This window comes from Phaethon lepturus, unplaced genomic scaffold, assembly GCF_000687285.1.
Source record: "Phaethon lepturus isolate BGI_N335 unplaced genomic scaffold, ASM68728v1 scaffold2385, whole genome shotgun sequence".
Lineage (NCBI taxonomy): Eukaryota > Metazoa > Chordata > Aves > Phaethontiformes > Phaethontidae > Phaethon > Phaethon lepturus.
In genome coordinates this window covers 22279-44755 of record NW_010542482.1, presented here as the reverse complement: position 1 = coordinate 44755, position 22477 = coordinate 22279, and the positions used below count along the sequence as shown (strand labels likewise).

General features: G+C 35.5%; 1 protein-coding gene across 1 annotated transcript in view; it reads left to right on the top strand.

The window, feature by feature from the left end:
• Positions 1 to 22477, top strand: part of DNAH5 (dynein, axonemal, heavy chain 5) — a gene marked incomplete at its 5' end in the record, with an annotated part of 88263 nt that overhangs the window by 46505 nt on the left and 19281 nt on the right. Inside the window, 14 exons of the mRNA XM_010288019.1 lie at positions 581 to 711; positions 3450 to 3603; positions 4383 to 4650; positions 5246 to 5477; positions 7350 to 7464; positions 7704 to 7880; positions 9856 to 10059; positions 11468 to 11647; positions 12557 to 12694; positions 13288 to 13423; positions 14841 to 15157; positions 16406 to 16561; positions 16972 to 17154; positions 21966 to 22209. Coding sequence (XP_010286321.1) covers positions 581 to 711; positions 3450 to 3603; positions 4383 to 4650; positions 5246 to 5477; positions 7350 to 7464; positions 7704 to 7880; positions 9856 to 10059; positions 11468 to 11647; positions 12557 to 12694; positions 13288 to 13423; positions 14841 to 15157; positions 16406 to 16561; positions 16972 to 17154; positions 21966 to 22209 — 2635 coding nt within the window. The remainder of the gene's footprint in view (positions 1 to 580; positions 712 to 3449; positions 3604 to 4382; positions 4651 to 5245; positions 5478 to 7349; positions 7465 to 7703; positions 7881 to 9855; positions 10060 to 11467; positions 11648 to 12556; positions 12695 to 13287; positions 13424 to 14840; positions 15158 to 16405; positions 16562 to 16971; positions 17155 to 21965; positions 22210 to 22477) is intronic.

Here is a 22477-nt window from a genome sequence, read left to right as displayed (position 1 = left end):
GACCAAATATTCACATTGATATTGTGCATTTTTATAATCAAGTAAACTAGAAGCTTAAGAGGGTTGACTATAAAGGCAGTATTATTACCTGCTGCAGGGAATACTGGGAGACTGTTTGTCCTGAATTTAACGTGCCTGGAACAACTTGTCTTTCTGGTCACAATGAAGGGGCCTGGAGAGATGAATCTTACTAAAGTTGTCCAGAGGGTATGGTACTGGGGAAATTAATATTTCCTTCCCAATTTTAATAATCTGTCATGCTATGATAGCACATCACTAACAAATCACAGTTGAGATTTACTTGTGCTTTGTGGAAGTATGCGATGCAGTTCTGCTAATAATTGAAAGTTCACAGTGATGGAATCAAGCAGTTTCTATGCTATTTGAAGGTTTACATAAAATCGTGCAAAGTGCAAATGTCCATAGACTATATTAATAGTAATACAGAATCCCTAAATTAAACCTTAAAATTTTCATTTGTTCTGCATTTCTAATCTAATTTTATTACTTCAGTAGCATAGGATTTTTGTGTATGTAACTTTTACACATTGTAGCAATAAATGACTGTGATCTTACACAGATTTCTCGGGTGATTCGCACTCCTTGTGGAAATGCTCTTTTAGTTGGAGTTGGCGGCTCAGGAAAGCAGAGCTTGACAAGACTGGCATCTTTCATAGCTGGCTATGATACGTTCCAGATAATGTTAACAAGGTGAGCATTAATTAAAACGTAAGTAAATAACTACTTTGTGTTTTGAGCTCTTCCTATAAATAAAGCAGGCTCCCAATCTCTGCAATGGGAGAAAGAACAAGCTTAACATAGGTTGAGCACAGTTGCTTAGAGTGGAAAGACGCGAAAATCCTGTGAGACTTACTAAATTTGCTTGATATTCTGCAATAAGTCTAAGCTTTTACCATCTTTGTAGTAGTAAACTGTTTCATGTGTTTCACAAAAAGAGGAGGAATATTGGAGTGTCAACTTATCTTTACTCTGTGTCTTTACACAGTACACTGAAGTGTACTGAAAGTATTTGTAGGTGCTATCTATCCATAATGTCTTTATGAGTTTATCTTGTAATACTTGAAATAGCGCCTGTGTGAGGAGGTGGAATCCTCATCCCTGCCCATTAATTTGTTAGATATGTCAGTATTTTGACAGTCTTTTCCAAGTGTATCTTGTCCTATTTTATATTGTTCAAACCAGTGTAGTTTCTTTTGGAATAACTCACAAAAGATATAAAAAATAAATTATAAATCCTTCTCTGAATATTTCAGAATGAGTGCCTCCCAGACTGTCTGTAGGACAAGTCAATGATCAGGAAATATTTTTGGCACTCAGTTTTTTGCAGCTGTGTTGACTGCAGAAGAAATCGTAGATTCACATGTGGGAATGCCTTTTGGTGAGGAGCTCATCGGAAGATCTGTCTGAAATAGGAATGACTTCAGGAGAGATTACAGTACAGTTGACAAAACAAGCAGTAACAAATTGGTGGATATCATTCACAAAGAATTATGAAGCCCCTAGAAGGTGAAATACTGAATTAAGAAAGTGGTGTGCAGCTTCCCACTTAAAGTTGCCTCGGCACCTGAGGATCATAAGAAGACCTGTATAAAGCCCATGAAAAAAAAAGTCCTGAAAAGATCTGGGAAACCTTACACCTGAAGACTTGTAAACCTGATGTATGCATCAGATGAAAAATTAAAGAAACTATCGTGAAGAATAGACTGAGTGAAGATTTGAATAAACATGATTTTAGAAAAGACTGACCAAAGATTCTGATGAAATATAAACCTGCCTTACAAACCCCTTGGACTTCTTCAAGTGGGTCAACAAGCAAGTGTGGAAGTGTGATCCGATTGATAAAATTAAACTCTGTGCTTTTCTAACCTTAAGTGTTTATCTAAAATACATCTAATAATTTTTGCCAAAATACTTCTGGGAAAATTTTTGAGTCCTTCTTGCATAGAATTGTTTGCCCTTTGTTAATCAAAAATTTCCTGTTCTGTGAGTTCTTAAAGATAATAATTGTTGCATTTTGAATGGTTTCATTTAGTTCACCAAGGTAGATGATAGTCGTATTGCTAACTCAATGTGTATAACAAAGTATTTTGTTTCAGGTCAGTATTTTTGGCTAATTTTGAGCAATTAACTGAGTAACTCTTCCAGTCATTATTTCCCCTGGCAGCTGAAAAAAAAGGGAATAGAATATTTGTGTCTTCTCTGTCTCCATTTCTAACTTTAGTGGTGCATTTGCTCTTGAAGCATCTCCATACAAACACATGTATAGAACCTTATTTTGGTTATTATATCTTTGCTGAAATGCAAAAAATTATCTTCTTAATCATCAAGAAAAAAATCGTAAGACCAATGTATTTATTTTCTGAGTTCCTCTCTAATAATGAGGAACTATTGTACAATTTCTGATTTTTCAGCTCATACATGAGACCATTATGGTTACAAAAGAAACTCTTAATAAAGTTGCATGCAATCACTTCTCTGTTTTAATTCTCAGTGGGCATCCTAGAAATTTCAGCTTTTATTGCAGTCATTTGTCCAGCCAGAGAGAGAATTCCAGTGTAACCTTGTGCATTGTGCTTATGTGGCAAGGTTTTGGTAGCAGGGTGCCTGCAGGGGTGGCTTCTATGAGAAGTTGCTAGAAGCTTCCCCCATGCTCAATAGAGCCAGTGCCAGCCGGCTCCAGATGAACCCACTGCTGGCCAAGGCTGAGCCTGTCAGCGATAGTGGTAGCACCTCTGTGATAACGTATTTAAGGAGAAAAAATACCCTCTGCACAACAGCAGCTGGAAGAGGGGAGTGAGAACATGTGAGAGGAACAACTATGCAGACACCAAGGTCAACCCATCACACCTTGTCTAGTAATTTTTATGTTTTTTAATCTTTTAGTTTGCTGCTCTTTCCTTTTTGTAAAACTGTGAGTCCACCATTGGTGATGACTTTCACCAGAAGGGCCAACTAGTTTGAGTTTTTTAATTAGTCAGTAAAATCTAAAGTATCTTATTCCACCCAGCACATGGCAAAATCCTGTGAGACAACACCTGTCTGTCTTAATTTTCTCTAGCAAAAGAGAAATAGCATGATAAGACTTCAGATTTGGGGATTTTTGTTTTTCTTTTTTTTCTTTTTGGTGGGTTTGGGGTGCAGGGTTGTGGTTTATTAATTTATTTTATTTTATTTTATTTTATTTTATTTATTGATGTGCAAAGTGAAAAAGAGAGCAGGGAAAAAAAGAACAGATTAGCTATTTAATGTTAGACTTTGAAATGAGCTATGTCTTCCCTCCTAATCTAAATGATAATTCTGAACTTTCAAACATTTTTGCCTTAAATTCCAAGAGATTGTTTTTTATCTAAATTTCCTTGTTCTTTTTCTTTTAACCAGAAGCTCTTTTTAAAATGGATGAATATTAGTACAACTGTCCTTTTTTGTAGATCGTACAACACTTCAAACTTGATGGAAGATCTGAAACTCCTGTATAGAACAACAGGACTGCAAGGCAAAGGCATCTGTTTTCTTTTTACAGACAATGAGATCAAAGATGAGTCTTTCTTGGAATACCTGAACAATGTTTTATCATCAGGAGAGGTAAGATGCAGTCTCATGGTTATTTTTCTACTTTTTAAATTTTATAATTCTGAAGTGAAATAACTGAATTTATTTGAATATTCTTTTATACATCAAAGGGCACAGTTCCGCAAACTAAAACTCAAGTGTTTTATATCATTTACAGTATTATAAAAAATGGAAACAGTCCATTACCATACGTTAGAGTGAGACAAGGTTATTGTAAAATTAAGAATGAACATCATCGTTACATACAGAGAAATTGTCTGAGTAGACCCTTTTAAATCTGTTGGCAAGCTGTCAAGGACATGAAAATAGCTTAAAAAATTGAGACTTGGGGGATATGACTGAAGTTTAACAAAATTGTCTGTTAAATTAAATATTTGGCTAGTGTAAAATGAGGTTTTGTATGGTAAATTTGTGTCCAAAGTGGATGAGATGGCATTTATTTATTTATTTATTTATTTATTTATTTATTTATTATTTCAGGGATGTGTTTCAGAGTAATTTCTACTAGTTATTAGAATATTAAAAGAAGAAAACAAGGCCATTGTACATAGATTATTTGCTGTTCACATGGGAGAGTGGGTTTTGCTTTTATAGGAAGTTAGATTTCAATGTGTTTAATGGAACCACTTCAATAAAAGTTCTAGTTTAAAGGAGTAGGGTGGGTCCTAATACCTTCAGTGTCTGAAATGTATGTCTCTTCCTTAAATGCTATGTATTAAATGAACTTTATGCTGTATACTTTATGTTGGATCATCTCATAAAGCATGAAAAAATCTTCCTTTTTCTCAAAGGTGTCAAACTTATTTGTACGCGATGAAGTAGATGAGATCATTAGTGACCTTATGCCCACCTTCAAAAAGGAACATCCACGTAGACCTCCAACCAGTGAGGTTCTGTATGACTACTTCATGACCAGAGTCCGTCATAACCTTCATGTGGTTCTTTGCTTTTCACCAGTAGGTGAAAAATTCCGAAATAGGGCTCTGAAGTTCCCTGCTCTCATTTCCCGATGCACTATAGATTGGTTCAGCCGATGGCCGAAGGATGCTCTAGTGGCAGGTAGGTGTATGTTTTGTCTTTGCAGATATTTAATTCTCTGATTGGTGGTCATGAAGTTGTTTTAAGTGCTTTGAATTTTGCCAGCACACTGGCAGAAGTAACTTACTTAGTTCTAAAATTTGATGTAGATGTTTTGTTCTTTAAAGCTTGCTGTATTAAACTGTTGAAATATTTTTAACAGATGAAAAGCTTTGAACACAGTTTGAAGAAAAATTCGCCTTGAAGATGGCTTAAGGGCATTAGTAAAGAAGGAAAAATACTAATAAGGAAAGAGATTATTAGTGACTCTGCCTGTGATCAGGTGTACAGAGGAAGGCTGTGATTACCCAATCCCTCGTAGCTAACAGTTAGACAGGTTCAGAGAGAAAAAGCAGTTGCACACTTCGGAGGTGAAAGAATACCAGATCCTTGGCTATACTTTTTACTGAGAATTGTGGAATGATGTTAAGAATCTGATGGTGGAGGGTAAAATCTGGGGTTTCAGAAGCTGGGGGAAAGCTGACATACTAGATGCTGACATGTTTTATATTGCCTTGTTTAAAAGCTAAGAGTTTTCACTGAATATTTACTTACATTTATGTTTTTCTTTCCTAAGTATCTGAACATTTCCTGTCCTCATTTGATATGGACTGCACTGCTGATACAAAGAGAGAAATTGTGCAGTGTATGGGCTCATTCCAGGATGGAGTGGCAGAGAAGTGTTCTGATTACTTTCAAAGATACAGACGTTCTACACATGTGACTCCCAAATCCTACCTGTCCTTTATTCAGGGATATAAAACCACATACAAAGAAAAGCATGCTGAAGTGCAGACATTAGCAAACAGGTAAACCGCTCAGTTTGCTACTGTCTGTCTGTAATTTTGTTTCCCAGATAGATATATTCTGATATGCTTTGTTTCAATGCATGGCTTGTCTCTTTGCACAGCAAAAGGATTTTTTTTTTTAATTTCCTGAAATTGTATAAAGGTGTGACTTGATCAAATATTATAGTTGCTCTTGGCATACAAGTTAAAGACCCTATATTTGGGGGGGGGGGGGGAAGGGTAGTGTTGTATGAACAAGCTAGGTGGTGGGGAAAAAAGGTGAATATAAATTATTCCCATGTATTTTTAATGAGTAAAAAGAAAACATCTATGTGTAATTTCATAATATATTCATGATAGCATTTAATTTACTAGAGAACAACTTTTGTTTTTTTGCTGAACAGTTGTATCCTCCTGATATCAACATGTAAGAAATACCCTTGGTGTGTTTGGTTTTGTGATCACAGGGCCTGATTTAGGCTGCTGAGCTTTTTACTTGTAGACTATTAAAGCGGGTTTGATACATTAATTCTCCCATTCAGATACTTTAATGAAGTCTATTTGCAGATTTATCTTCATGTCAGAAATAATCAAATACAATGTAAAATTAGCATTTAGTGTATCAATTGGTATCATCCTTAAGAAAAACTGTCTTCTCAATTTTGAAGGATGGGCAGAAAGAGCTGAGAAAGACTCAAACTAGTTTATTTCACTTTGAAACATTCTTTGGTTTCAAAGCCAAATTGAGTTAGAAACCTGGAGTTAGTTATGGGTCAAGACTTTTAAAACAGAGAGGTCTGGTCCTGAAGGTGCCTGGAAACAGTTCTGTATTTCTAGTTGTACCTGTGGCTGCCCTATTAGGTTATCTGTTAATGGTTCTTCTCACGTGAAATCAGCAACTCGCCACATATAAGATCCTGTTACTAGCTTCAGGACCATTATTTCCCCCTACACCCCTAGCACAACTTGCTCTTTTGTGCCTCTGGTTCCTATATCAGGGTTTTAACATGGTTAACCCTCCCACTTTTCTCTTCATGGAAACATCTGGTAGGCTATATGTCAACATCTCACCTGTGATCGTGACATCTAGATAGCCTTAGCACTTTTGGTTCCCTTTTTTGGGGGGAGCATCCTCAGGTTCTTTTCTACCTTTTGACACCTCAGATGTACCAGATTAGTTCATACATGTCAATTTGTTTCACCTAACCTTAGTTGCATAGTCTGAATTGCTTGTGAAGGTTCTCTTCTTTTTGGTTAGCTGTCCAAGTACTGCTTAGCCTTTGCAATAGCAGCCTCTCTAGAGGCCACTTAAACTTGTCTGAAAAGTCTCAAGTGAGGACTTAGACAAAAAACACTGTTGAAGGGGCATTTTAATGCTGAATGAGAAAAGTGTTATCTCAATGCTATTTTTCTGTTACACTTTTTGTTGGTCTTGATTTCAATATTTTATTAGCCTTTTCAGTATCCTCTTCAAACAACAAAATAGTGATTTGAGCTATTTCCCAGGATTCCAGTGATGAGAAAATTCTTTCTGCTGTATATAACTTGGTTTCTTGAGTATCAGGTTAGAGCTCAACAGGGATGGTGCCATATATGGAACCAATGTATAGGATTTTTATGTAACGATAAAGGCATACTGTTTGAGTTAGAAGAGGGTAAAATTTCAAGCCACAGACTCTCTTCATGTAATTCTTTATTGTTCATTTTCTTGATTCTGAAGACATCAAACACTTGTGTGAAAGTTCCTGCACAAGTTTTATTTTTGGTGTAAAAATTTTTTTGCTAGTGTTCATTCTGATTGATGTGATTCATTCTGTTGATGGAATAATTTGGAAAGCAGAGTGTAAATTACATAGGGAATTACATACTTCATATTTTGTTTTTTAACTCCAGAATGAATACTGGACTGGAAAAATTGAGAGAGGCCTCTGAGTCAGTGGCTGCTCTAAGCAGAGAGCTTGAGGTAAAAGAAAAGGAACTTAAAGTTGCCAATGAAAAAGCTGACATGGTATGTACAGCCTTCAAAGTGTATTCTCTTTAATTTCTTTGCTCTCTTTATTTCTTCTATTTTGAAAAGATTAATCAAGTAAAAGGAACCTTGGAAACTTATAACAGTGATGCAAGTCATCTTGTTTGAGTTTTCTGATTCTGGAATTCAACAGATAAAATTTTACAACAAAAATTAATACATTCTTCCAACTAGGTGTTTTCTTTAGTATTTGGCATGCGGGTTTTCTCACATTCTAGGTATTGAAAGAAGTTACTGTAAAAGCACAAGCTTCTGAAAAGGTGAAGGGTGAAGTTCAGAAAGTGAAGGACAAAGCTCAAGCTATTGTAGACAGTATCTCAGCTGACAAAGCCATTGCTGAAGAGAAGTTGGAAGCTGCTAAGCCTGCTTTGGAAGAAGCAGAAGCAGCCTTACAGGTTAGTACTTGGGCCATGTATAACACTACTGCTAAGAAGATGGGCTTCTTTGAAAACATAAAATTGCAGGTGCATTGCATAACTCATCATCTGACAGAAAATTTATGCAAATAAATACACATATTTTGAGGCTATTTAGGCTCAGTTTTGTTTTTCTTTTTCCACCTGAGTACCAAACCCAAAATATTTTGGTTTTTTTTTTTTTTCAGAAAAGGGCGAGTTTTAACTTTCATTTGAAACTATAGTTGATATATGATATGCTGCAGGTTGATACTAGACCAAAACTGAATGTTGATACTGTTATAAAACAGCTTGTGTGCAGTGACTGAAGAAGTCATCCAAATATAACCCTCCTGTTCTATTTTGTTTTCACCAATGACTTGCATTTTGAATAACTTTGCCAATCCACTCTTTTCTGCCTTTTTAAAAAAAAATATTTTTTTCTTACGAGTTGTGGCATTACCCAGATTCTAGCGTTCACCATGGGACTTACTGTCTTTCAAGATACTCTTTTTGTAAAGCTTTTTTAAGAGTAATAACGCTCTGCCCATATGTTTACATGATGCATCACTAGTAATGAAAAAAGATTAATTTTTGTTGATCTTGCATTGTATTTTTTTAAAAATGTCTGTTCAGCTGACTCTGTAAGAGAAGGTGTTTGTCATGAGCAGCAGTAGTGGGATTTGAAGTAAACCTAATGCTAGAGGGGAGCAGGGAGCTGACATCTCAAGAAACAGAAAAGAATGAAGGAAAAACCTGAACGATAGATACACTTCAAAGGTTGTTATGTAGATTTACTGGAAAGCTTTCCTTTCCAATGGTTGTGATGGCTAAAGACTATTGTAATGTTCCTTCAAACCAAGGTCTTCATAATCTAATATAAATACATTTTCATCGATCTTCTGAATGTATGACTTTACTTTGAGGGAGAGGTGCTTAACAATCTCGGACTGCTGAATTATCAGTGAACGCAATGAGCAGTAAAATATTGAAGTGAAAAAAAAGGCAGGCAGAAGGAAGGTGATCAGGATAATCTGCAATAATTTACAATGCCTTTCTTGAAGTATAAACATAAGTAATTAAAATCTTCCTTTATGAATTCCCAGTGAGGCATGTGCTAGACTAGAAGCAAGGTGTCGTAACACCTGCAATAACCTGTTGCTTACTCTTTGTCACTGTCCATGTACTCATGCTGATTAATGTCTATGAATAAGCAAAGCTTCTGATCCAAGTTATGTCTGTTATAGGAGTGGGCCCGTCCACCAGCAGTTACCATTGTTCAGTGGATTTTTGCTCTGTATGTGGTGCAGTATGCACTACTGCTCAGATCAGTACTTCTCTAAGGAGACATCTTCAACAGACTTTTCTGATAGTCCTTTCTGATTCATGATGTACACTAGTTATGAGTCATAGTATTAGACTTGCACCCTAGGCTTACTTGGCCTTACTTAATAGGGCCCAAGTTTTTATACATTATAATTTATTTGGGGCTTCTACAACAGGAACATTCCCAGCAAGATGAATCAGAAGGTGCAAATCTGTACATGTATCAGGCCCTCTGACTGGTTTCTTTAATTCAGCTTCATTTGCCAAATATCAACAGAATGTATTTTCCTTTCTAGACTCAGTTTCTGGTCAATAGGTTTGCATTTTAAAAAATTAGGTAAAATTTCAAGATGTTTCTGTTTTGCTCTTTGTTTTGCCAAAAATGTGCATGGTAGTTTTAAGCTTTTAGGTGCTGCTGTGGAGGTGACTGAGCTGAGGCTTCCTAGTAGTTGCTAGGAGGTCATAGTGGAAATCTGGTTGGAGGGTTCTTCTAGCTTCATGCTTTTTAGAGGTAAAATTATTTTCAGTCAAAAAAAATATGAATAATTTTTTTTTTCTTCAATGGATTAATACTGTTGGTGAGCTTGTGCTCTATGTCTTATAAAATAAACAATGAGTAACTGCTTTACCCTTTGTTTTAAATTCATAGACAATAAAACCTGCAGATATTGCTACTGTCCGCACACTGGGTCGACCTCCTCATCTCATTATGCGTATCATGGACTGTGTGTTACTGCTCTTCCAGCGAAAAGTGAACAATGTGAGAATCGATCAGGAAAAATGCTGTACCATCCCATCATGGCAAGAATCTTTGAAACTGATGACAGCAGGGAACTTCTTACAGAACCTACAGGTGCTTGTGCAACCTTCTTTTTGATATTTGTTTAATTTATTGAAATATGGGATGGTGTTTTCTCTGGTGTTCATAGGAGAACAAATATGCAAGGGAAATCAGACACACTGAAATGTTAAGAGCTTAAAAATAAGTATGTTATAATGAAATAAACTTGAACCCTGCTGGCAAAGTCAGGTCATAAATCAATTATAGCTTCTCCTAAGTAAAGCAATGAAATTAATTTCAGTGACAAATGATTCAAAGCTTTAAGCATTTGGTTTGAATAACCATTACTTATCTGTTTCATTAAAGCTGATAGAAAACATCTTTTTCTGGTACCTAACTCTTCATTAATTTTCAGCATTGCAACTTGTGCAGTGGCTTGCAAAAGAATAGTTGATTAACAGGATGTAAAAAATGAGATTTTTTTTTAAATTTGGGATTTTCAGCTCCATAGCATGTGTCTAAGGAAATGGGAAGTGTAACTGGTAAATAAATATCTGTTCATAATTTAAACTAATACTACTATGATTAATCTACTCAGAATAAATTGTACTTTGTCTTGCCCCACTGGATGTTGTTATCTCTGATTTGTGCGGTTTTTTTACATAATCTGTCTCTGGTCCAGTGGTAAATCACAGATGGCAAGGCTTGACCAACTTTGTATGGTTGATAGTGCCATGGATGCCATTTATGTAGTATTCACATTACATCTACTCGTAAGGATTTTTAACTTACTGAAGGCTTCAACTTTTCATTGCCTGTGCATAAATAAACCTATTTGTGCTTCAGGGAAGAGCTATTTTTTCAAGTTCATCAGTGATGGACTTTTGTTATACCTTGTAAATAAATCTTTAAAGACGACCAAGCTTATACAGAATATTTGACCATCAAAATAAATTTGAGGGAGGAAATTGAGAGCTTTTGGGGATGAAAAATGGAAGAGATGTTTTTTGGAGAATAGAGAGGGTCAAAATAAATTCTTAAAATTGAAACACATTCCATTAATGAGATAAGGTAATTTAAGGAGAAGATGGCTGGCTTTCTCTTTGAAGGGACTCTCTTGTAGAGTGTACGTTTATGAACCAGAGCCAACATTTTCCTTTTCTTTTGAGAATTGTTAAGTTACTTGTTCAGTCTTAAGGAAAATGGAATTTTAAGCAGGATATCAGTGATAACTTGCATCAACAATTAGCTTTGTAACAGCAATGGATAATGTAAGATAGTGAAGATCATAAATGGAGGTAAAATTTTTTCCATTTTCTAAGTATATAGAACAAAATGGAATGAATGACTTTGTCAAGCTCTCAAAGATGCATGAGACAGAGAACTTCATATTAGCTGTTTGTAGGTACCATTTTTTTGTACTGCAATACATATTTGTATAGTTTACATATATTGTGTATATTTCACTTTTTGATTTTAGCAATTTCCAAAAGACACAATTAATGAAGAAGTGGTAGAACTTTTGAGTCCGTATTTTGACATGGTGGACTACAACATTGAGACAGCTAAGAGAGTATGCGGGAATGTTGCTGGCCTTTGCTCATGGACCAAAGCTATGGCTGTATTTTTTTCCATCAACAAAGAAGTATTACCTTTAAAGGTAAGTCTATTCCTCTGTGGGAGACACACAAACACCCTTTGCTCCTTCTCCTCCCCATCTGTGTGCCTTTGAGGATTTCATCTGCTGGAAACATCAGCTGCCTTATTCCAACTGGTGCATGCCTCTAAGAATTTATTATCTTGAAAATAGTAACTCTACAGTAAAATATATTTCAAATGTACTACCACTTATAAATTGACAAAATTATGAAAGAGATTGTGCAGTTTTATGCCTCTGTGCCCCTTCTGAATGGGATTGAAGCAGCTGTCATCTAGTTTAATTCACTACTGCAATTTCTTTACCTTAATTAAGAATTACATAGGAAAAAACTCGAGATCCGGTTCTTTTAAATTTCTGAATCTCAGTTCGTAAGACTGTACAGAAAGACTCTGTTCATCAGTGTTATTTAGAGAAAAAACAGCCTAAATAGTTGATAAAAGGTAAGAATGAAAGCCAGGAAGAACATGGTCAAGCATTATTTTAAAACAGACTAGCTTGTATTTATAATAGGAATGACCAAGAGGGAAGCAAGATTTATAGTTAGAGGTAGTATCTTTCATTAGACAAGCATATCGGTTGGAGAAGTCAAATAGGCTTCTAGTGGCACCAGTCTTTTTTGCAGGCTAGGTCACACTAACTTTTGTGTCAGGTGGAGAATGGCTGGTATTCCTAGAAGTTTTTCTAATTATTTTTTCTAATTGATGTTAGACAAACTGCTTAACTGCAGCTACCTGCATAAGAAGTTAGTTTGTTGTAAAATTCAAATAAAAGGCTTTAATGAATGATGAAATCTCTACTGAGCAGTTTGATTTTGAAATGTAGTACAGTAAAACCCTTTGAGATATATTATAGCAACTGCTTCGAGATGTTGTGTGTATGAATACACTTTTATATTTGTATGCTTCATAGGCTAATTTAGCAATCCAGGAGAATCGCCTAACCACTGCTATGCTGGATCTGCAGAAAGCTCAAGAAGAACTGGGTGCCAAGCAAGAAGAATTAGATATTGTGCAGGCAGAGTATGAAAAAGCGATGAGAGAAAAACAGGTGAACTGCTCTTTACAGAAAAGAGGTTGTCACCTTTACTTTAAGGAAAACTTAATGCAATCACTTAATTTCACTATTATTCCTTGGAAAGGATGTTAATCAGCAGAGGATGAGAGAGATATTATTTGGATACTGCCTCTTTGGATCCCACCTCTCTCCTTCACCACTGATCTTCTCCCCTCTTCCCTCCTATCTCCTCAAAAACTATTTGGATTTTTTATTTAGTGCCTACTACTGTAACATCAAATTTCATTAATGTCTGTTATCTGTGTATAATGTGTTTGAAATTCTGGGCAGAATTCCCCAGAGTTAATAGGTACCAGCCATTTCACATATCATTTAACATGTATGCCATCATGAAAGTTAAGAGCAGAAATATTAAAAAGTTGAGTCACATTTATGACAGATGTTGATAGTTTGTCCTGATATGTTTTTTCCGTCCCACTTACTCTCTTTCACTGCATGGTGATATAAGTGTTTGAGAATATATTTTTAAGCTGTTTAACTACTGGTTTAATTAGATGTAGGGATTTTTCTGTCCTATCAGATACATGACTGTAAACCATATTTCTTGGTGTATGTTTTTTTTCTAGACTTTGCTCGAAGATGCTGAGCGTTGCCGTCATAAAATGCAAACTGCCTCAAGTCTTATAAGTGGTTTAGCAGATGAAAAAGAGAGGTGGACAGAACAGAGTAAAGAATTTACTGTGCAAACCAAGAGGCTAGTGGGTAAGCTTTTGTCCACACTTTTGAACTTGGAAGTTAGCCACTTGAGTTTTAATGGGTAGTCAAACTGAAAACATAAGAAATTTCAAACTTTTCCTTTGTAGCTTAGCTTCTCTGTTGCTGAAATGAGGGTAATTGTTATTAATTCTCTTACTAAAACACTGCTAGGTAAAAAATACAATGTGAGACTAAAGTTCATATTAAAAAAACCCCAAACAGTAACTGTATATGCTGTGCATGGGCTTTTATTTGATGTGCATAATATGCCGTGCATACTTGGGACACTGATGTTCTAACTTCACTGATGTTTGTAGGCAGCAGTTGAGAGTGATATGTTAACAAATGCCAATAAAATGTCTTTAACTGAGAGCACATATGGAGGAGAGGAAGACTAATATTCAGGCACTGACATTTATATGTATAAATAAATATTTTTAAATGCAGTTATTAATGTTCATAAAACTCTTGTTTCTTATAAGTTAATTTTTATTTTATAAATATGCACTTGGAAACTTAAGTACTTTAATACAGAATTAATTTATTAGTTAAGTCAAGTAAATGAAATTTACCTTGTCCTTTACTGTGGTCTGAAGTTTCTTCTCTGACTTTTGCCTTGAAAAACAGATATTGTTGTATAGGTTGTATTACAGTAGTTAGGTTGTATTTTATTTGCTGGTATAATATACATACGTGTGTATTATTAACTTAGTGAAAATACAGGATACCTTCCTCACACACTCATCATCTGTGTTTTATAGAAAACTAGAAAAAGTCTAAAAAATATCAGTATTCAATATAAAAGTACAATATCTTCTTCAGTTTGAATCCTACATACTTCAGAGGTACAAAAAAACCCCACAGCTATGGTGTCATGAAACTTAGGGGGGCAATTTTAAAGCTGAACAGAAGATTAAAACTTTTCACACATAATCATGTCTGTTACAATTTTTTTTATCATTAGTAGTAATAATTTTAATTGATTTCTTCTTAATTAGTATTTCTAAATAAAGGTGCTTTTCTCCCCCCAAAATATTGTTTAAGCCGATTCTCATAATTGTACAAGGAAATGATGGAATTTGAAGTTTCTGAGTAAGTTTATTCTGCCATGTCCTGCTTGTGCAGGATCTGGTATTTGGAATAGTGTTATATGTGTGTGTGTGTTGGCTGGCTGACAGATGGCCATCTCTTGATTCCTGCGGTTGCTTTGTAAGGACAAAGTAAACGTGGCATCTACTGAAATGTAGCACTGTCTTGCTAAATAATGACCCTTGGCAAAAAAGCTGATTTGTCTTCTTTATGGGTCTAAGTGTGTTCTTCAGTTACCAGCCACACCATGTAACAACTAGAGAAGGAAGCAGCTCATTCATGAATAGAATTGGCAAAGTTGTAATGTTTTGGTTTTTTCATTTTTCCGTTTAAGGTGATGTACTCTTGGCTACAGCTTTTCTGTCCTATTCTGGTCCTTTTAACCAAGAGTTCCGCAGTCTGCTGTTAAATGACTGGCAAAAGGAAATGAAAAGCCGGAAGATCCCCTTCGGTAACAACTTGAACCTCATAGAAATGTTGACTGATGCTCCAACTATCAGTGAATGGAACCTGCAAGGATTACCAAATGATGACTTATCCTTACAGAATGGAATCATTGTCACTAATGCATCTCGTTATCCTTTATTAATTGATCCACAGGCACAGGGTAAAATTTGGATTAAAAATAAGGAAGGCAGAAATGAACTTCAGGTAATAGGAATGCTGGTGTTTTCATAATCCCTATAAACTCTTATGTCACAAAAAATTACAATTCAGTGATTCAAGTAATACTTAGCAAATGCCTGTTACAGAAAATGCCTAGTCTAGATATAAAAGACATCTCAGATATATTTTGGTAGATTTGAGATTTGGCTGGATATGAAAATGTTCATTTGGAGCTTACTAGCACCAATGACAGGATTTGTTTAATGACTTTATTTGAATGAAACATGAACTGTTGGAAAATAGGCTGGAATGGTAATGTCTGATAAGGGCTGAAGCATGTTTGCAGAATACCATAAGCATTAGGAAAAAAAAGCAAATAAGTAATGAATACAGGTTCGTATAAATGTTTAAAAATGAAGATGCACAACATGATATTTTTATCATCTTTTAATCAGAAATTATTAATAATTTGTTTTGGCTTAGCATGGATGTCAGGTGCTAAATATTCTGCAAATGTACAGGAAAGTCAGTATTGCAACAGTCTGAGGCAAGATACACCAATGCAAACGGGAAAAAATGAGGAAGTCCTTGCTTGCTACAATTATGATTACACCAATAAACCACCTTTTTTAAAAGAGATCCCTGAAAAAGATAAAGAGATGTTTGAAGGATGATAATAGAGTGGGTCTGAGAGTATTACCAGGAAACAACTTTCATTCATGTTGATATTTCAGCGTGGAATCCTTTAATGGTTCCCTAGCTAGTTACGTTAAACAAATATTATTAGTTTTTAACTATGGAGTTATAAAAAGACTAAGCTGAATGTGCTTTATGTACATGTTGGAAATGAATCACAGTTGTACGAAGGACTACTTTTTAAAGCAAAGACTATTTAATGTCTTGTTCAATAAACCCCCTCATTTTCAAGGGGGGTGGGGGGAAAAAGCCCAAATCTCGGAACTGACCTTGCTGCAGTTAGATTTAGGGATGTTATCCACGATAAAATTGAAAGTGATAAAAGGTTCCTGTGAATTTCTCATCTAGTTGCACTCATAGGATATCAAAACCTTTAAGTGCTCATCATTGCTTTGCTTCTACTTTTGTAGTTGAAAAACAGAAGTAATGAGGATATGGTGCACTAATGCTACCTTTTCTTGTAGTCATCTTTACCTTAATCCTAATCTAACCGTAGGATCATTGCTTTTGTCAGTAATTTTTTTTTAAAAATTAAGTAATTTATAAGCTTGGTAACTGGGTATAACATAATACATAGGTCCATGATTGTATTTTTAGATCACTTCTTTGAATCACAAGTATTTTAGAAATCACTTAGAAGACAGCCTTTCTTTGGGACGACCTCTTTTGATAGAAGATGTTGGAGAAGAGCTGGACCCAGCACTTGATAATGTTTTGGAAAGGAACTTCATTAAAACTGGTGCAGCCAACAAGGTAAAAATAAAACAAATGAGCAAGCAGGTGGAAACAGACCCACTCCTTGCCTGCAACAAAGTAACTCCTAATAACTATATAACTATAAAAGTTTGAACTCATATTTAAATTTGATTAATGATTTTAATACCAAAAAAGGTAGAGTTTAAATTTAAGATCACAAATAGTCAAATATATAAGTTCCTTATCCCTTTGCTTATGACAATTTTTAAAAATAGAAATAATCTGTGAGTCATTTGAAGTGTTCCATAGATATTCTCAACAAGTTCTTTGCATCAGACATATAACTTAAAGCTGGATTTTTATGCCTTTGAACAGAAAAATATAACCTTTGTTTCTACATGCAGTGTCTGAAGGAGTATGTACTGGTTCTTCATATCTCAAGACTTCTTTTTAATACTTTTCTTAAGGTGAAGGTTGGTGATAAGGAAGTAGATGTTATGAACGGCTTCAGACTTTACATTACTACAAAACTGCCAAATCCAGATTACTCTCCTGAAATTAGTGCTCGAACCTCCATCATTGACTTTACTGTGACCATGAAAGGTCTTGAAAATCAACTCTTAGGCAGAGTCATTCTCACAGAGAAACAGGTAAAAGAATTAATTGTATCTCTTTCCTGGGTATACATCTTACGTTTACCTGTAGAAGGTTTTACTTTCGTTTATTACTCTCTATTCCCATATTGCAGGGTAACTTTCTGGCTCCCTCTATTGTCATTATTCTTAATATAACCTATTTATGATGGTTTAAAAGCTGGTACAGAAGAAATTGACTCATTCAAGTGGAAGTTTCTGTTTGTTTTTATTGTCACAACGGTACTATACTCACCTTATTTTTCCTGCCTCAATGAATTAGAACCTCATGAAAATGGCCTGTGAAAAGGAAAAGAGCCTGGAATAAAAACTGATGTTCTTCTGTCTACACACGGTGGAGCTCGCTGGAACATAACCTGGTGCAGAGGATTCAGACTTAGTTACTTCCTTGCTCCAAGGGGAAATGGGCTAACTACCTGTTTTGACATTGCAGATGTATTAGTTGAGGAAGTCCAAGTTCAGTATGACAATCCCAATAAACATGCCACCAGCAGTTCTGAAGGGAGGCTGGTTGGTATCCTTTGAACTGTTGGACACTTAATTCCTGTAACTATAAGGTCACGCAATATTGAAGTCAAATGAGACACTATGCATCTATGGCTGTGTATTTTCTAAGATTTTGACAATAGTTCCAGTTCACCTTCACTAGAGAGGAAGGTGAAGGTATTTGTTCCCTTATTGTGACATCTGTTAAGGTCCTCCTGTCCTCCTCCCCCACCTTCCCCCAATGTACAACATTCCTCCTTAATGGCCTCAGTCATCTTGTTAATGTAAAGTAGTTGCATTTCATTCCTGATCAGTCCATGGATCTCATGAGAGAAATCATTCTCATTCTCTGAAGGCTTATATTTTGTCAGACATCTTCATTGCACCATCAGCTTTGCTTCAACCAGTGACAGCTTGCCAACCCACAATGTAATGGAATAGTCACTGTCGGTCTGAAACACGCTGTGATGTGTATATTCACAAAGCCTTACGCCAAACTTCACTTCTGGGCCCTACAATACAGTACATTCCTCAAGATGACAGTCATTTTATCAGCAAATTCCTCTAGTCATTGCAGTTGCTGTATGCCTGCTTGGAGGACACAGAAAAGATAGGAGCCTAATTTTTCTCAGAGGTGCAAAGCAACAGACTGAGAACTAGTAGACCCAAGTTGGGACATGGGACATTCTGATTAGATATTAGGAAAAAAATAATTACATTGAGAGTGGTCCAAGCCAGGAATAGATTACCCTGGGATGTTGTGAATCTCCATTCTTGGATGGGTTCAAGTCTCAGTTGGACATGGCAACGAGCAACTGACCTATTTAGACCTGCTTTGAGCAGGGGGTTGGACTAGTTAATTTCTGGAGGTCCCTTGCAAACTAAAATTATTCTATGCTATCTTTGCCACTAACTTGGAATGTCTAATGGGTAGACATACTGTGCTCTCTGGACCAGCTTCTCAGACTGTTGCACACACTACTGCTTTGCCTGTAAACATCTGAGGATAGTTCTTCCAGATAAATGACAAGTGGACCACTTGACAGGCAGGGGGACTTTCATAGAATATACTTGCCACTTTTCAGTTTGCCCGGCCTCTGTTTTTGCATCTTGTGGTTCAACGATTCCTGAAGAGTCAATTCAGACGTATCCCACCATCCAAAACCTTTTTTTCCTACAAAAATTTCCTTTGGGAATTTGGGGATTTCCCTCTTAAGTGTTTGAATTCTTGCTGCCATCTCGTAGCCATTGGTAGGGAGGTGGTGAGACAGTTTGCCAAATGATTTGAGCAGTATGACTGCTTGGTGATATCCAGCGTTAGAATGTATGTGTGGAAATTCTGCCCCAAAAAAAGAAGAGATTATTTATCTGAAGTTAGTGTTCCTCAAGGTTTGTATGTACATTTATATCCTTTTTGCCATTCCACCGTCTCTAATATGGTTCTGCACCTAGAGTGAATGAGTTTTAGACAATGCAGTGAGAAAGAGGGTTTGCAGTACATTATTTAAAGATTCTGCAAAGATTCTGATTCTGTTTCTGTGTTGTCTGGTATGCCCATTGGTATAATGTGTGGTGTACATCTCAAAGAGTTGATTGACTACTGATAAGAATGCTGGTACTGATTTCTTCTTTTCCGCCAGAATGTTAAACCAATTTGCAAGATGTGAGCTAAACATAAGGAGGTCAAAGGGTAGCTGATATATCTGTATAAATTTATTTCTACTCTATATGTCTTGGAATAATTGGATTTGAGAGACTTGATATATGTCTGAATGTAGTATAACTTACACTGTTTTAATGATATGCTTGTTTTGATACATTGTCTGTTACGTAATTTCACAAAAAAACTTACTGTCGTAGAAAGATATGTCAGATTAGTAGTGGAGTTATAATATACATGAATTATTTATGGATTTTTGAATTTTCACATTCATATTTAAAGACTTGTTGTTGGGAAAATCTCAAGTTTTGTGAGGAACAATTGATGCAAATCCTTGCACTTGTGAATCATTTTGTGATAGAATGGTATCAGCTATGTAGCAGCTTTTATATTTTATGAATATTAACAAGATCTTGCATGCTTTGGTACAGCCTGTAAAATGACGCCAGCTTTTGAAACCAATTCCATGAAGCTGGATTTGAACTAGCCTCTTTGATGCAAGTTTCTTGAATTTATGATATATGGTAACTTGGCTTAATTTTTTTTGTATCCTTGATGTTATGCCTGGAAATTTTGGACGACATGCAGAAAACTTTCATCTGTTTACTCTTCCTGATCCGCAAAGAGTATTTTAAAATCTTAATAGGTGGATTTTTCACTAATGTTTTCATCTGAGATTACTTCACTTGCTTTAGTTTGGTCATTCTGTTTCCAGCTTGTTTCTCAGGCTCTTGTGAGGAAAACTTAGCTTTCTGTTTTTCAAATGCATCACATTTTAGAATATGTTTAACCTTTTAAATTAATCTCAGAAAAACATGAAATTTAATTTGGCTCAGAATTATTTCTCAGCATGATAATTATTATATTTAATTGGATGCTAACATTCTTTTAATGCTATACTTTAAAAATAGTTTTTGCTTCATCAAACTTGCATAATGCTTGTCTTGCTTCATAATTGCCACCTGCTTTTCTTTAGTTCTGTTAGGCATCAGCTGATTAAAATGCAGTTAAGTGTTAGTTAAGTCTTGTCTTTTTTCATCAGTTTTTGTCAGAATCTTTTGAGTCTGTATGCAGATCTTCTATGTGACATTTACATTATTCTATGGCAACAGTCCCAATAAATCTTTTCTACCTGATGATGATTATGTTTCAATATACCTTTTGTACAGTGACAAGAAAAGAACCTAAATCTGATAATGAGATGAAGAAGACCTTTTTTTTAATTTCCTTTTTAAGATAAAAGGACTTTCTTTAGAAGAACTAAGTGCTTGAAATACTTAGGAATGTTAGCAGAATGTAGGAGTGAGAAGACCGCAAGTTTATAATGTGGGAAAAAACCCAGCAGTTTCAAAAGTTGTAAGAGTGTTGCAAATCTGTATAAATTAAGGTGGCTTAAATAAATTGGGGGATTACATGTATATAATATATATATATTTACTCCCCTATAATAGGGGAGTAAAACCTTTCTTAAGGTTTGCTAAGGTCTCGGGTTCATAATGCCTCTAGTGCCATATGAGAGAACATGTATTTCTTAGTGTTGTCTCTGGTTCTTTGGACAAGTAGCAGCCTCTCTGCAGCACTGAAGTGAACTTGGCAAAGGTGGAGTGAACACACAGTTTCTAACTTTGATGAAACATTGTTAAAACTATCCACCAGACCTTTGTAAACAGTGAAGGAGTACTTCTCTAGACATAGCTAATATTTCTACCAGCTGAATCACTTGTTGATTCATAAGATTCCTATTATATCTTATGAAAGACTCTTTAACCCATCCACTACCTTTTTCTTTGTTTTTACTTCACTGTATTCAAACATGTTCTGTTGTTTCAATGGAGTATTTTTTATCTCTGAGGGATAAATTTGTAATAAGTATTTAAAGTTTAATTTTAAGAGTAGTATAAGAATCAACTGAAAGCCTTTTTTCTCTGAAGAATGTGTTTGTCTAGATACTTTAAACAGTTTTTTTTTTTTTCCAATGTAAAGCTGTTAATCAACAGGTATCCATCTTTTATATATGACCACTGGAAAACAAAGTAAATATATAAACCACCCAGCCTGTATTACTAAAAGTAATCAGCTAAATACTTCTAGTGAAGCAACTCAATTTGAGTTCTACATGTTTTCTTAGTCAATGAAGCATTTCAGTGAGAGACTGAAGTTAACCCTGTTTGATGGAGAAGTATTTTTAGGTGCACTTCTTGAAATATTTGATGCTTGATTCATTGACTAAGGTTGCTCGTTATTACTGAGACTGTATTTTCAATATGGGTGACTGAAAGACAGGGCATAAATGAGGATGGCATTAGATAGAAATAAAATCTTATGCCTGGAAAGGTGTTTGCACTTGTCTTTGAAACAGAAAGAGAAGAAAAACAATTACAATTCTTAACTTCTAATTCTATTACGGCACGATATGAGCATGCTCCATAGTATTTGTTGAAATGATTTGTTAATGCATACTTAATGTAGCAAGTTCAGAAACCTGGCAGTAGACCTGCTGTCAGAAGTACCACTGGAATTCTTGCCCTAAATTAGTGCAGTTACTCTAGACCCATGCTGTTTTAGTAAGATCAGTACTTTTAAAACCAAATACCTTGTTTTATTTTGATTTTTATTTTTGATTACTCTGCTGTTTTCCAAATATTACTGTGTATTCCAACAGGATTTAGAGAAAGAAAGAACAGATCTTATTGAAGATGTGACTATGAACAAAAGGAGGATTAAAGACCTAGAAGATAACCTTTTGTTCCGACTTACAAGCACTAAGAGTTCTCTGGCAGATGATGAGAGTTTAATAGTTGTACTGAGTAACACTAAGAAGACTGCCGAGGAGGTAACACAGAAACTGCAAACTTCTGCTGAAACTGAAGTACAGATCAACTCGGCCCGTGAAGAGTACAGACCCGGTGAGTGAAAGTAGGGAAGAAAAACAAATGACTGGAGCATATGGTTAAAACAACAATACTTAGAGTAAGAGAACTGGTAGGGTGAGATCAGGAAGATGCTAATGGGTAGGAAGGGTCTGTGTTTTCCTGTAAGTAAATTGTATCTAGGAAAAGTCATACTGAGTTATGGTGGAGAAAACAGTCAATGTTATGCTTCATGTGGAATTTATAAAATTGAATGATCTGTTCTTCCCACTGTTCTATATACAAGTGTACTTGTCCATCTAGT